Source organism: Bactrocera neohumeralis, chromosome 2, assembly GCF_024586455.1.
Source record: "Bactrocera neohumeralis isolate Rockhampton chromosome 2, APGP_CSIRO_Bneo_wtdbg2-racon-allhic-juicebox.fasta_v2, whole genome shotgun sequence".
Lineage (NCBI taxonomy): Eukaryota > Metazoa > Arthropoda > Insecta > Diptera > Tephritidae > Bactrocera > Bactrocera neohumeralis.
Genome location: NC_065919.1, coordinates 91,179,843 through 91,192,137, shown reverse-complemented (window position 1 = coordinate 91,192,137; position 12,295 = coordinate 91,179,843). Strand labels below are relative to the sequence as shown.

Here is a 12,295-nt window from a genome sequence, read left to right as displayed (position 1 = left end):
AGCTGTCACACAAACTGACCGATAGGAATCAAGTCCTTGTATAGGAAATTTTTTTTCGTCTAAGGCACCGTCATAATATCTGAAAAAGTTTTCCAGGTCGGACCACTATATCAAATAGCTGCTATATAAATTGAACGATCAGAGCCAAATTCTTGTATGGAAACGTCTTTATTTGTTAAGGGTGTTCCAGCTTCGGTACAACCGAAGTTAACAATTTTTGTTGTTTTTTTTCAATTTTTTTAAACAGACAGATGTAACATAAATTTAACTGGAAACCATATAAGAAATGATAATAAAAGAATTAAAAAGTCGAGTGCCGGAAAAAACGCCATTCAAAGACTGTGATTTTGGAACTAGTTCAGAGTTTACTAAAACAGTAACTAACAGTAACTTACAGGCAATCTTGGCTAAAAAACTTTTAAACAATTCTTTTCTATTTAAAAATTTGTCATTCATTAAAAAACCCACGCAGGCGGTATTTCCATGTTAGACTATTAACCCACGACATTTCGTTCAATGTAACCAGGTATATTGTTAAGGTTAAAATGAGCGAAAAATTGTGTAGATATTACATTCTACTATAAACACTGCCCACCTACCTTTCCGATAATTAGTGAAGCCAAATGTTTTCAAAATATTTACAGCTACTTTAATGACAATTTCAAATATTTCTAACTGTGACGTAAGCAACTCTCATGTTTGCGCCCCGCCTTCAACTGTTAAAAAGGGCACAGCCCTTGAATAATCTTCCGATCACAACAATAACCAAACTAAATTATGGATAACGAAAACATTGTCTAAAAAAGGGTACAATATCCTTACAATGGCGAGCCGAACTTTTGCAATTCACTTCAGCGGTCGTCAATCACCAAACAAGATCTACTAAAAGTAGACTTCCCAGAACTCATGGATATTTATTACCTGCCTTCTGTGGGTACCTGTTCTGTGCTAGATCTTTCAACTGTCAGAAGCTGAGAGTGTGTAGCGCTGCCTATTTTTTCGATATAAATTGGAGCTATTCCAGCAAGGTGGCACATTCGTAAAACAACCGTGCTCAAAGGAGAATCAGGAAAGAAAACAAACTTAAACAAATTTCAAGCTAAAATAATTATCTTATAACAACTCAATAACAATGACTGAAGTCGCAGAAAACGCCATCAACAACGCGGGTGTTGCCATATTACCACCTCAACCATACGAAATTACTCCACCGAATGCCGGAGAACCTTCGGCATTGCAAAGACTGGCCACACTGGCCGCTGCTGCAGCTGCTCATGATAGGGACGACGACAGTGAGTCGGACTCCGAGGATTCCGATTCTGATTACTATGAAGGCAACACAGACAGCGAAATAGACGACTCCGATTTTGTCACCTTCAGTCTACCGTTTCGGATGCGTCGATCATCGCTACCAGCCGCACTCGAAGGACAGAAACTAGCTGAAGTGGCCAAATCAGCTGTAAGAAAGATTTTGTCACGACGTATGGCAAACCGATCGATATGCAATTGACCGAAAGAGGACGCGTTCAAAATCTAAAAGAGAAGAAAAATTATTTACAAATTAAAAAATAACAATTAACTAGTCTACAAGTCAAATTCATAGAACTTACTTAAGTAAACAATAAAAATCTGTTTGAAATCAGAAAATTTAGGTTAGGTTCTTATTTAATAAAGTTAGGATTATATAAACTATTAATATTTATGAAATCGCAGTTAAAAATAATGGAAATATTTCTGGACTTTAGAAAAAAAATCGGAAAACTTATTAACTCAAGGTTTACTTTCTTTATCTCTGAACTGAACCGTATTAGTATTGTTGGAAGATACATGAACAATATATGTATATATGTATATTATATGTAATATATAAATTATAATATAATATATAAATTATATGTATATTTATAATATATTTGTATGAAATTTTAAATAGTTATACCGATTTAGCCACAGACTACTCAAGATACTCATTTAACATTCATTAATTCAGGGATACTTTCGATATAAGGAAAATGAAAATTCCAAGAAATATGGGGAATATGGGGAGTAGAAGTGGTATATTCTGGTATCGACAATTTCTAAAACTCAAGTACCACACGTTGCTTCAAGATAAAGTCCATCAAACATCGTAGCTGTTGTTTGAAAGTCATTCTGTGACACGTTACGATCGCTTGCTGACTGACCGCGATCCATAATTCCATACTTTGATGATACGCCGACCGATGTTAGTGCGACCTCTTCGTGGCTTCGTAACAAATTTCAATCTGTAATTGATCACTTTGTGTGAAACAAACATAAAGTTTTCACTGAATTATTTCAATAATTTTTCTTTCGAATTGCTGGAATAAAAAAACAAGCAACCGAAATTCAACGATTCAAATAATTTACAAATCAAAATATTAAAAAATAAAACAAAACAAAAAAAATTGAAAAAAAAAATTAAAAAAAAATTGTAAGTAAAAAATTTACTTTTCAGAATTGTACAATTATCGAACTTTTCCGCATGAACAGTATAAGGTTTTTTTATTTTTCCCTATCTTCTACCTTCCCCGATCCACAACGAACAACCTCTGAAAATTTCATCAAGATTGGTGCAGCCGTTCTCTAGCCTTAGCGATACTAACAAACAAATGTTAACGAACAGGGCTGTTTTAGGGGTTTTCCGGAAATTATTCGAATTTTTCTCGAACTCTGAACTTCAACGAACATTTAAAGAAAGAATTGCCAAATCGGTCCAGGCGTTGTTGAGTTATGCGCTTAGCAACACATTTTGCGATTCATTTTTATATGTATATATATATATATTCTTCTTTAGCCGGATTCAAGCAAGTGTTTCTCAAAAACGAAAATTAACCTACAATTCAAGCCATTTCGATTTACCGGCTCAATTCGAGCAAACTTAAGTGAAATAGACAATTCACCTATTTATTTACATTTTTATTACAATCCAGAAAAGTTTACAACCATCATTGATCAACAACAACAACAATTCATATTTTTTTTAATCTTTCGTCTACAATAACAAATTCTCGGCTCTCGCTAAGCGCTGAGCCAGTACAGCATCCATTGCATGGTCCGCCGCGTCAATCATACTATTCCCTCCAATTTCAGCTGCAGTGGAGGCTCTTCGAATGCGAAACGGCACATTAACACAGCAATACGTACAAGTATAACCTTCGGAATTATCACTGTCCTCCGAATCGCTTCCAACTCCTTCGCCTCCGTTTCGTACAACAATGGCAGCAGCAACGGCACCGGTTTGCTGCAATCTCGATGGTCCTGCCTCTTGTGGAGCACATATTAATGGAGCTCGGTTTGAAGGCGGTTTGGGCGATCGTGGTTGAGGTGGCGGCGGTGTCGTGGCAGACCCCTCTTTCGCATCTTCACTTCTGGGCTGATTCACGCACTCGAAATCATTTACGCAAGGCATTTTATTGCGATGTTCGTTTATTGATAAAGCGCAAACGCTGAAGATCTTCCGGTCTGTTACAAGTTGATAGAATTTTTAGAATACGTCGACTTGAGAATGATCAGTCAATTTATAGCAGAAATATACTAGAATAAGTGACTGTGTGTGTACATATGTATGTAATTTGTGTGCCTCAGGCGAGCAGGTAGACGTGCATAAACAGAGAACTTTCCACAATTTCTGGGCATAGCTTTGTGCTACTCACGCAATATTGTGCTGCAGTACGTAGTAGCATGGCGTCGTAAAAACCCAAATTTTCTTCACTTTTGTCTCCGTTAAGACGTTACTGGTATCCCGAAGGCTAAGCAGCAATGGACTTCGCTAAAAATATGATTTTTAAAAATACACACATTTTCCCCTTTGAAACGGTTCCCAAAATTTCCCGTACAGGTTTTACCAGTAAATTTGGGAATTCTTTTGGAAATATACCTTGGAAATATTGTTTTTTCCTTTGCCTTTGGAAAACTGGACCGGCAAGATTACGCGAATAACAGGTTACGAAATCAGCGAAAGATTTCCCAAATCTATTTTGTGAAATTACCAGAATTATTAGATTTAAATACTTTTTGTTTCGAACATACCTAGATTTTTAGTTTTTTAACAATGATGCTTGAACGACGACTTAAATTACTTACTACAAAAACAGAAATGTTGAAATATTTCAAATTTCTAAATAACAATATTTAAAAGTAAGATATATTTTACTTAGGTAAACCCAAAATAGCAACAAACTCTGACCAAAAAATCAGCCAAATGCGATCTTATCGAGTTTCAGAACACCCGCATTTGAATTGGGTACTCCACTGATGTCTAAAATCTTAAGCGTTATATTTATTATTATGGAATTAAGACAAAAACATTTAAACGGAAAAGTTGAAAATATTGATTTCCCTTTCTGATTTAGTCTGTAGCTAACTAAGCAGTGTCTCTCAGCTTATTGAACTAATTTGAATTGAGAGTGCTTACCGTCTTAGCATTTTCAAAACTGGAGATCTTTATTTATTTCAAAGTAATTTCAAGGTGTCACATGAATTTATTCATAAATATTGATTATTGGCGACAAACGGAAATCGAGATATCAAATAGTTTCCTAAAGCAACGACTACAGGAGCCCCATTGTCCCCCAAGCTCCATTGTCTAATCCACATTTACGCCATTGATTTCATTGTAACACAAAAGCCTTTGCATGTTCCGACCAACATGCATCATTGCCACAATTTTCGAATCTCTAAGGTGAACTCTGTTAGAGCGGAGTGGCAGAGCAGAAAATGCTGAAACCATCGAAGCGTGTAGCTGAATAAATCGTCTTATCAGCAAGGACATGTTTCATGCATTACTTAGCTAGTGAGTGCGAGTTTATATGTATGTGTGGACCACACGTAACTCTTCGAGGCACTCAAGTGCCGCAAGCTACGAGTGCCCAGAATATGGTTAGGTTGATAAGCACCGGCATACATTAGTGCGAATGTGCAAAGTGAGTATTAAGTCATGTTTGCATACACATTTCATTCAAAGAATGATGACATCGGTGTTACCGTTACAGCCCAGGAATGCACATTTATATAGAAATTCGTATAATTAATGAGCTCTGCTAGGGCAAACAGAACTGCTTTCAAATGAATATCTAAAGAGACATTCATAACATATTTAAACGGCGCGTTCAGCGCTTCTAGGCTGCGGCTGTCAACACTCACTTCCTTTTAATAGAAATTTATAGCGTGTGGTTCAGATAGAAGGTAAGAAACATAGCACAAAAGCTCTTTTCATGTTTCCTAGCTTTTCAGCGGGGATTTAATTTGAAGTGCACAAAGCGCCAGTTCGCCTAAGCATTTGCATTACTCAATCACAATCACTGCGGCTGTCAATGAATCCATCTAATATCTTATCTATCCCATTCTGCTTCCACATTTACAGATTGCTCTGCCAGGAGATTAACCACGATGATTCATTCAATCTCGAATACCGTGGCCCAGTCGTGATGAAAGGTAAACCAACACCGATGGATTGTTGGTTCCTAACACGCAACACTTCGGCGACAGCAACACGCGTTAGCGTTACCGACTCTCCATTGCCACCGAGCACACCACCACCATCATCATCGACGGCAACAAACTCGAAAACCAATAGCAACAACGCAGCAGGGATCGTCTGCAGAATAAGCGAATCATCTGCCGCAACTGTGGCAGCAGCTACGCAGCCATTATGCACAGCAGATGATGGTGCTGCAACTAGTCAAGCACCTCTGGCAACGGCACACGCAAACACTTTCTCACCCACATCGCCGGCCTCATCATCATCCTCCTCGGCCGTTACCGTGGCAAGTGGCGGCGTCGCAACCGCCGGAACAGACACCAACATTGATGTGCCAGCAGCTGCGCCACCTGCTGAATTGACATAGGAAATGTGCAACGACTCGTCATGCTGCTGCTGAAACATACTTTAAGTACGGAGTGGGGGAGAAGAGAGTGAAAATGCGGCCAGCACATGAAGTGAGTGCGGTACAGATTAGATTGGATTGGTTTGAATTACAGCGGCTTAGATTGCAATGTTGTTGGCGCATGAAGGGAGTAGAGCACTGAATTTCCACAGCACATAACAGGTAATTTATGTTAATGCCCCCACTTGTCACCTTACAGCTAAACATATTAGTGCTCAGATGTGGACAAAGTCAAATCAGCTATGTAATATTTAAAATATCTTATCAAAATCAACACTCTCATTATCTTCACATGTATCCTTGTTCAGTTTAATAGGCACTGTAAAAACCAAAAACTGCGCCTAAAACCATGCAACTAAAACTTGGTTTCTTGACAGGCTTTAAAAAAACCCACATCTTTTCCACGTGTTGGCTCCAAAAAATTGGTTGTAATGAAAAGTCCTTCCCACAATAACTTGATAATGTTATTTCAGAGATACATATGTGCAAAATTTGAACGAAATCGTCTCCACAGACTTATAAAATAGAGTTTTTAAAGAAACCATGTACACATACCTATAGCTGGGTGGGCGGAACTTTCGTACGGCCTATTCTTAAAATTTTACTGGGATCGATTTGAAATTTTAGGACAATATTATATAATATACATCCAGGAAATTTGAAAGCACTAAATCCTTAAATTATTTTTACAAATTATAGTAATCAAATAAATTATGTCTTAAGAAAAATCTTCCCGTAATTACCGGAAAACATTCTTAAAATTCTGCCGATGCAGTCTGTCCAACACAAATGTCACTCAATCTCATCGAATTCAATGAAAAGTAATTACATTGGACTCTCATCCTCAAATGTGCATAACACATCGTATGTACGTATATAAATCCGTTTCCCAAGCAAAGAAAGAAAAGAGGAAAAGATAACTTAATGAAATCATAGCAAGTACAAAGAGCCTCATCAATCATAGGGATTATGCCCGCAGGAGGGATCATATAAAAAAACAGCGAACCACAAAAGGAACATAAAAAGAACTGTCATCAGACCGAAAAAAGCTGAAACAGAACAAAGTATAACCATTGCAGTGGTTGAACAAAAGAGAACTTAATGAAAAGGCTAAGCACAACTTAGAACATTAACCTAACCACTGTATTTTTTAATTAAAATCACACCGTGACCAAATGCCTAAAGGATGCAAAGACACATTTCTGCAGTTTCTTTCACATTTTCACACCATATTTAATGGGCTTCCTGATTATAGATGAATCAAAAAAAAAAATACTTAAAATATTATCCTTATATTATTATAATATAAGGAACAAAAATTATGGAGTTGAGTTCACACAAAATAGGTTGCGAATTTCTCCTAAAAGTGGTCTAACGGGTATCTTCAGTCCATTTTTTTTACATTTTATATCAGTTTTAACATTGTGAAGGACTCAACTGACAAATTACTAATGAGTTAAGTGCTGTCAGTTTGTTTGATTCGCTCCTCTACAACGCCCGACGAATCAAAGACAACTATGTATTATAAATCAAGTAAAAAGAGATTCACCGTAGTAAAGCTGGTTTAATATAATTTAAACAAAACTTGATAGCATTGAAAATGATGGAGACGATGAATGCAGTAGAGTCCCAGTAGAATCGAACAATCTATTGGGTAATTGAAAAAGTCTTTTCGTATTTTGTCTATAGATGTCGTTGCAGTCGTATCCAGTGCTACCAATCACATTGTGTCACACCTTATAGTGTTGGAAAGATGAAATTTTAAGCATCAGTAAAAAACTTAAATTCGGGGAAGTTAAAAAAGTTACAGCTGTTCAAAAATGAGTGAATATAATGAAGAAATTCGCGATATTTTGAAATTTTTTATAAAAGGTGAAGGCAAGCCACCAATGAAATTTGTGAAGTTTACGGAGAAGATGCTGTATCAGTTCTTGTGGTACAATAATGGTTCGCTCGCTTCCGTTCTGGAAATTTCGATAGCGGAGAAATGATAAAAAGTTTTTTTATTTATTTATTTATTAGTATAAATATAAAAAATAATGCTTCAATTCAACGCTATAACTTTGCTGTTGCTTTCACATGTAAATTTTTTGACAAGAGAGCAGAAGCGAGCAGATAAATGACCAATCGAAGACAGCTTATATAGGAAAACGTAAAAAATTCCGAAAAATCATTTATAATAACTGTAAAATGATGTGTGCACATTGTGCTCCATCACACGGAGTAGTATCAAATGATTATCTAATTTTGCGAAAATACTGGAAGTCTGGAAAATCGGAACCTCTGTTATGTAGTAAAATCTAAAGTTTATTATGACATAGTGAAGACAAAGAGAGAAAGCTATTATTCCTTAATATTCATTATGCTCTGTAATGAAATTTTTTTGCAACTAAATATGTTGTAATTCCATCATATTTTATCAAAGTAACATCCCCAGAATAATAATTTAAACTATGCCTACGTATCCCAAACAACAGTTTTTTTTATTTTAAAGAAACATTTATTAACAATCTTTTCAATAAATGCAAACACCTACCATATATAATTGTATTTGTCTCTAATAATTATAATACTTCGAGAGGAGAATCACTTCGAATATCTCCACAGCTCGTTTCACTCAAGCTGAAATCCCAAAATATATTGTATACATTTAAAGATTTTACGTAAACAAAACTCATATTTTTAATATTATTTTTTTATTATTTTCTTGAACAAAAATGTGTTACGCACACCAAATGGGTTCTGATCCACCAGAAAACTCAAAGCTTTCATCCGAATCAAACTGCTTCAATTGAGAATATTCCGATGATTGAGTCTCTCGTTTCGCTTTCGACGTGTGTCTAGCTGCTGCATAAGGAACCAGCTCTCTTCTGTTAACAATATTTTCTGGTTTCCTATTATACGCGTGTTCATCTACGTCTGAACAGTCAGACAAGCATGTCAATGTTTCATCAGAACTTGCCGACAAATCTGTGTGGTTCTGATCGTCGTACAGTCGAGTGCAATCATAATCTAGAAAATCATATTCCGTTTGCCAGTTATTACAAATAGAGGTTGATTGGTTCATTTCCGCGCCAAATTTGGACTTAAGTTCTTCGAAATATTGTCGGATTTGCTCCCGAGACCCTCTTTGTGCCTGTCGCAGGCTTCTTTTCCATTTGCGTGGCATTGCATAGCTATCTGAATCATAACAAATCGTCCAGATTTGCCTATGAGATAGACTGGATTCCACCTTATAAGGTACTCTAACTTCATCGAAGTGAATTTTGTCCCTCCACTGCTTCTTTTGTCTGTGCCTAAGGGCTACTTTGTCGGAACTGTGTGAATCAGAATACGTGGAAGTGTTGCTGGCTTCTCTTGACTCAACGGCGATCCTTCGTCGTTGTATTACCTCGAACTTCTTCTTATACTTTTCTTGTCCATTAAATCCGTTGAAAATCAAAGCATCTCTAGGCATTTCTGTCGAGGTTTTCATCTGATGCCGTGGATTATTTTGGCTATTCTCACTTATTAAATCACCGTTTTCGCAGTCGTTGAAGCTGGAAGATATATCCGCTTGATACTGCTCATCTGATTCCTCATCGAAATTTAAACTACCGCTCCAAACACTTGATTCTGACAATGAACCGTCGAGTGTTGTGTTTCTAAAGGCAGATTGTAGTTTATCACATTCCCGTTCAAATGATAGTTTTTGCGATGCGTTTGAATAATCCGAGCCATATTCATTATTTTTACCGAATCCATCTTCGAAGAAGCTCTCGTTAAAGTTTTCAGACAGGTCACCTCCGACACACCCACTCTCTGACGCGGTGGCAATGTGATCGAAACTTTGGTTCCACTCAAAACCTTCCCATGAATACCAATCCATGGTTTTGCCAAACTCCAATTCAAATTCGGAGTTATATAAACGCTTTTCGGTGTCAATAGATTGAAGAGATGCTCTCACTTCCTCTTCCAAAGCCATAACTCGCAACTCTGTTTCATAATTTCGCAAATATTCATCGAGTTCACCAAAATCGTATTGTATCAAATGACTTCTAATAAACTCTCTATAGCTCACACTGTTTTGTACATATTCTGAGTATGCTTCTGAATTTCCATCACTGGAGGCTGCAAGCACGACGGACGGTTCTCGAGGGTTCGACTGGTGTAGTTCATCTGCTATGAATTCACTTCTCGAATACATTTTATGTTTAGGTGAAGATATTCTTAAGTTCACAAAATGATTTACCAACGATTCACAGTCTGATTCCGGCTGCAGGTCGCTTTCTTGTTTATTATCAAGAGTTATTTGAGCACTTCTTGTTTCCTCGATTGCAACTTGTGTACTAAAAGCAAGAAGCTGCTCCACTAGTTTCTCTGCGTCGGTTTTCCTCTGCTTAAACATAATCTCTGTGTAATAGTTGAAACAAATATTACATGAACACGCATTCTCAACACAGATCTCTTCCTCACTATCATCTTCGTAAGGATTATCGGCCGCACCTCCTCTACCATTGTTGAGATTGAACAGGTACATGAGATAATCTCCTTTTTCAATGAACATCTTTGCTTCTGTATCGCTGCTAGTTGATTGCGTGTAGAGATGAAAGGTGAAACTTGGAAACGCGGGAAAGTATTATATTTATTGCGGGATCTAATATATATCGCTAAAGCATTTATTTTCTAATGACGATAACTTGTCGACCGTGAAGGCTTTTATACTTTTTACGAGAGCCCAGCGAAAAAACAGAAGAGCGCGAATGAAAGATGCATTTAAAACGTCCTTGAAAATACTCTATTCCGAAAAACAGGTAAAAAATGAAAGGGACAAACACAAAAGAGATTAAAGGGTTCCATTATTCCAAGAAAAAACTCTTTTGTGTTATTGCATAACACAATTTTTGAACCCTTTACCTGCCTTTTATATACAGGTACCTCTTTTTATATATAAAGCTGTGCACTGAGGACAGGTACTACCTGTACATATTATGTAAGGGTTTAGCAATGCGTATTAATTTATTGTTATAAGAAATGTCTAGATCTAGATAGATGCTTCGAGATGCTATATAAAACTAATGCGAGTAAAATATGAAAGTTTTAAAGAAGACAATATTTTTATTAATGAATTTTTAAAGAGAATTAGCACAAAGTAGCATTTATAAGTTCCATAGCAATAACTATCTTTCACACACAAGAGAAGCAGCTTTCGAACTGACAAAGTATGAACGTTTTTTAAACTCCAATATTTTCGATTCCGAGGTTGGTAACAATGCCACATTTACAAAGACTGGTAGAAACTGTAAGTCAAAACATTAAAAGTTTTTTTGAAATGCTTACAGCTCTTGAAGCTTAACAAGGAATCTTTATATTAACCATAAATAGAAAATTATTATAAAATGCTTTTCAACCTTATTTTTTTTATACTCACATACAACATGTTGCTACAAAGTTTTCTTTTAAGTTACATTCTCTCACCATCAGTCAAGTTCAAGACACCGAAACGAAATGTATTATTTTTATTCTAAAAGCACATATACAAGTACAATGCAATTCAGAGAAAAAAGAAGGAGAAGAAGAGATCATCGTCAATACGGATGTAGCTGGAAACTGTTTGCATACAAGATGAGCCAAAAACAGGATTGTGCAGCTCGAAGATACCCAAACATCAGCCAAAACTGCTGATGACATTTGATGGAGGTGGAGACCACTTGCCCCCACACGTATCAGCGGCACATTCAGCACAGCGAATGGGTGCGATGCTCGGCCAAATCTGCTGATGACAGTTAATGATAATAAAAATCGTTAACGCATGGTTTGTCAAAAAACTGAGATAAACCGAAAGGAAAGGAAATGGATGCGGATACTGGCGATTATCTGGACTACTAAGCTGCACTGCCACATAATGCTGAAAATGGCAAAGCATTGTGGTTGCAATTTTTATTGTAATTTATGATAACGATTTTTTCCATCCAACAAGTTGAAGATGTCATTGAGGTTGCTGAGGTGACGTGAGACCTGCATGGAAATGTGATGAGCTTTTAGAGTGTGAGTGGAGGAGCCGTCAACCCCACCCACCACATATTTGTTAATGGTGGTCGGCATGGTCATTAGCTTCGCCCAGCCACTGGATTTGCCCAAACGGCAGAAATGTCAGTCCGTCACATATTCAGTGGAGCAAAATTCTTCTGTATGCTGATCTTGCCTTAGTAATCGCCTTAAGGGGGAAGCCTACTTTAGATGCTTCAAAAAATCAATTTTTTTGCGGATTTTTTTGGGAAGGAAAGAAATTATAGCAAAATTTCTATGGCTTATAGTTATATATATTTAAACATCATTCACAAATTTTTTGGATTCGAAATCTTTGATATTCTGCATTTGGGAAGCATTTGCCCGATGCATCTCGCATG

The 12,295-nt window shown here is 36.8% G+C and overlaps 1 protein-coding gene across 9 annotated transcripts in view; it reads left to right on the top strand.

The window, feature by feature from the left end:
• Nucleotides 1-12,295, top strand: part of LOC126751348 (guanylate cyclase soluble subunit beta-1) — a 111,911-nt gene that overhangs the window by 93,700 nt on the left and 5,916 nt on the right. For 8 of the 9 annotated variants that reach the window (XM_050461553.1, XM_050461547.1, XM_050461548.1 and 5 more), the window contains exon 17: nucleotides 5,384-6,068. The exons of the other annotated variant lie outside the window; for it this stretch is intronic. In XM_050461553.1, coding sequence (XP_050317510.1) covers nucleotides 5,384-5,867 — 484 coding nt within the window. In that variant the 3' untranslated portion in view covers nucleotides 5,868-6,068. The remainder of the gene's footprint in view (nucleotides 1-5,383; nucleotides 6,069-12,295) is intronic. 9 annotated transcript variants of the gene reach the window in all.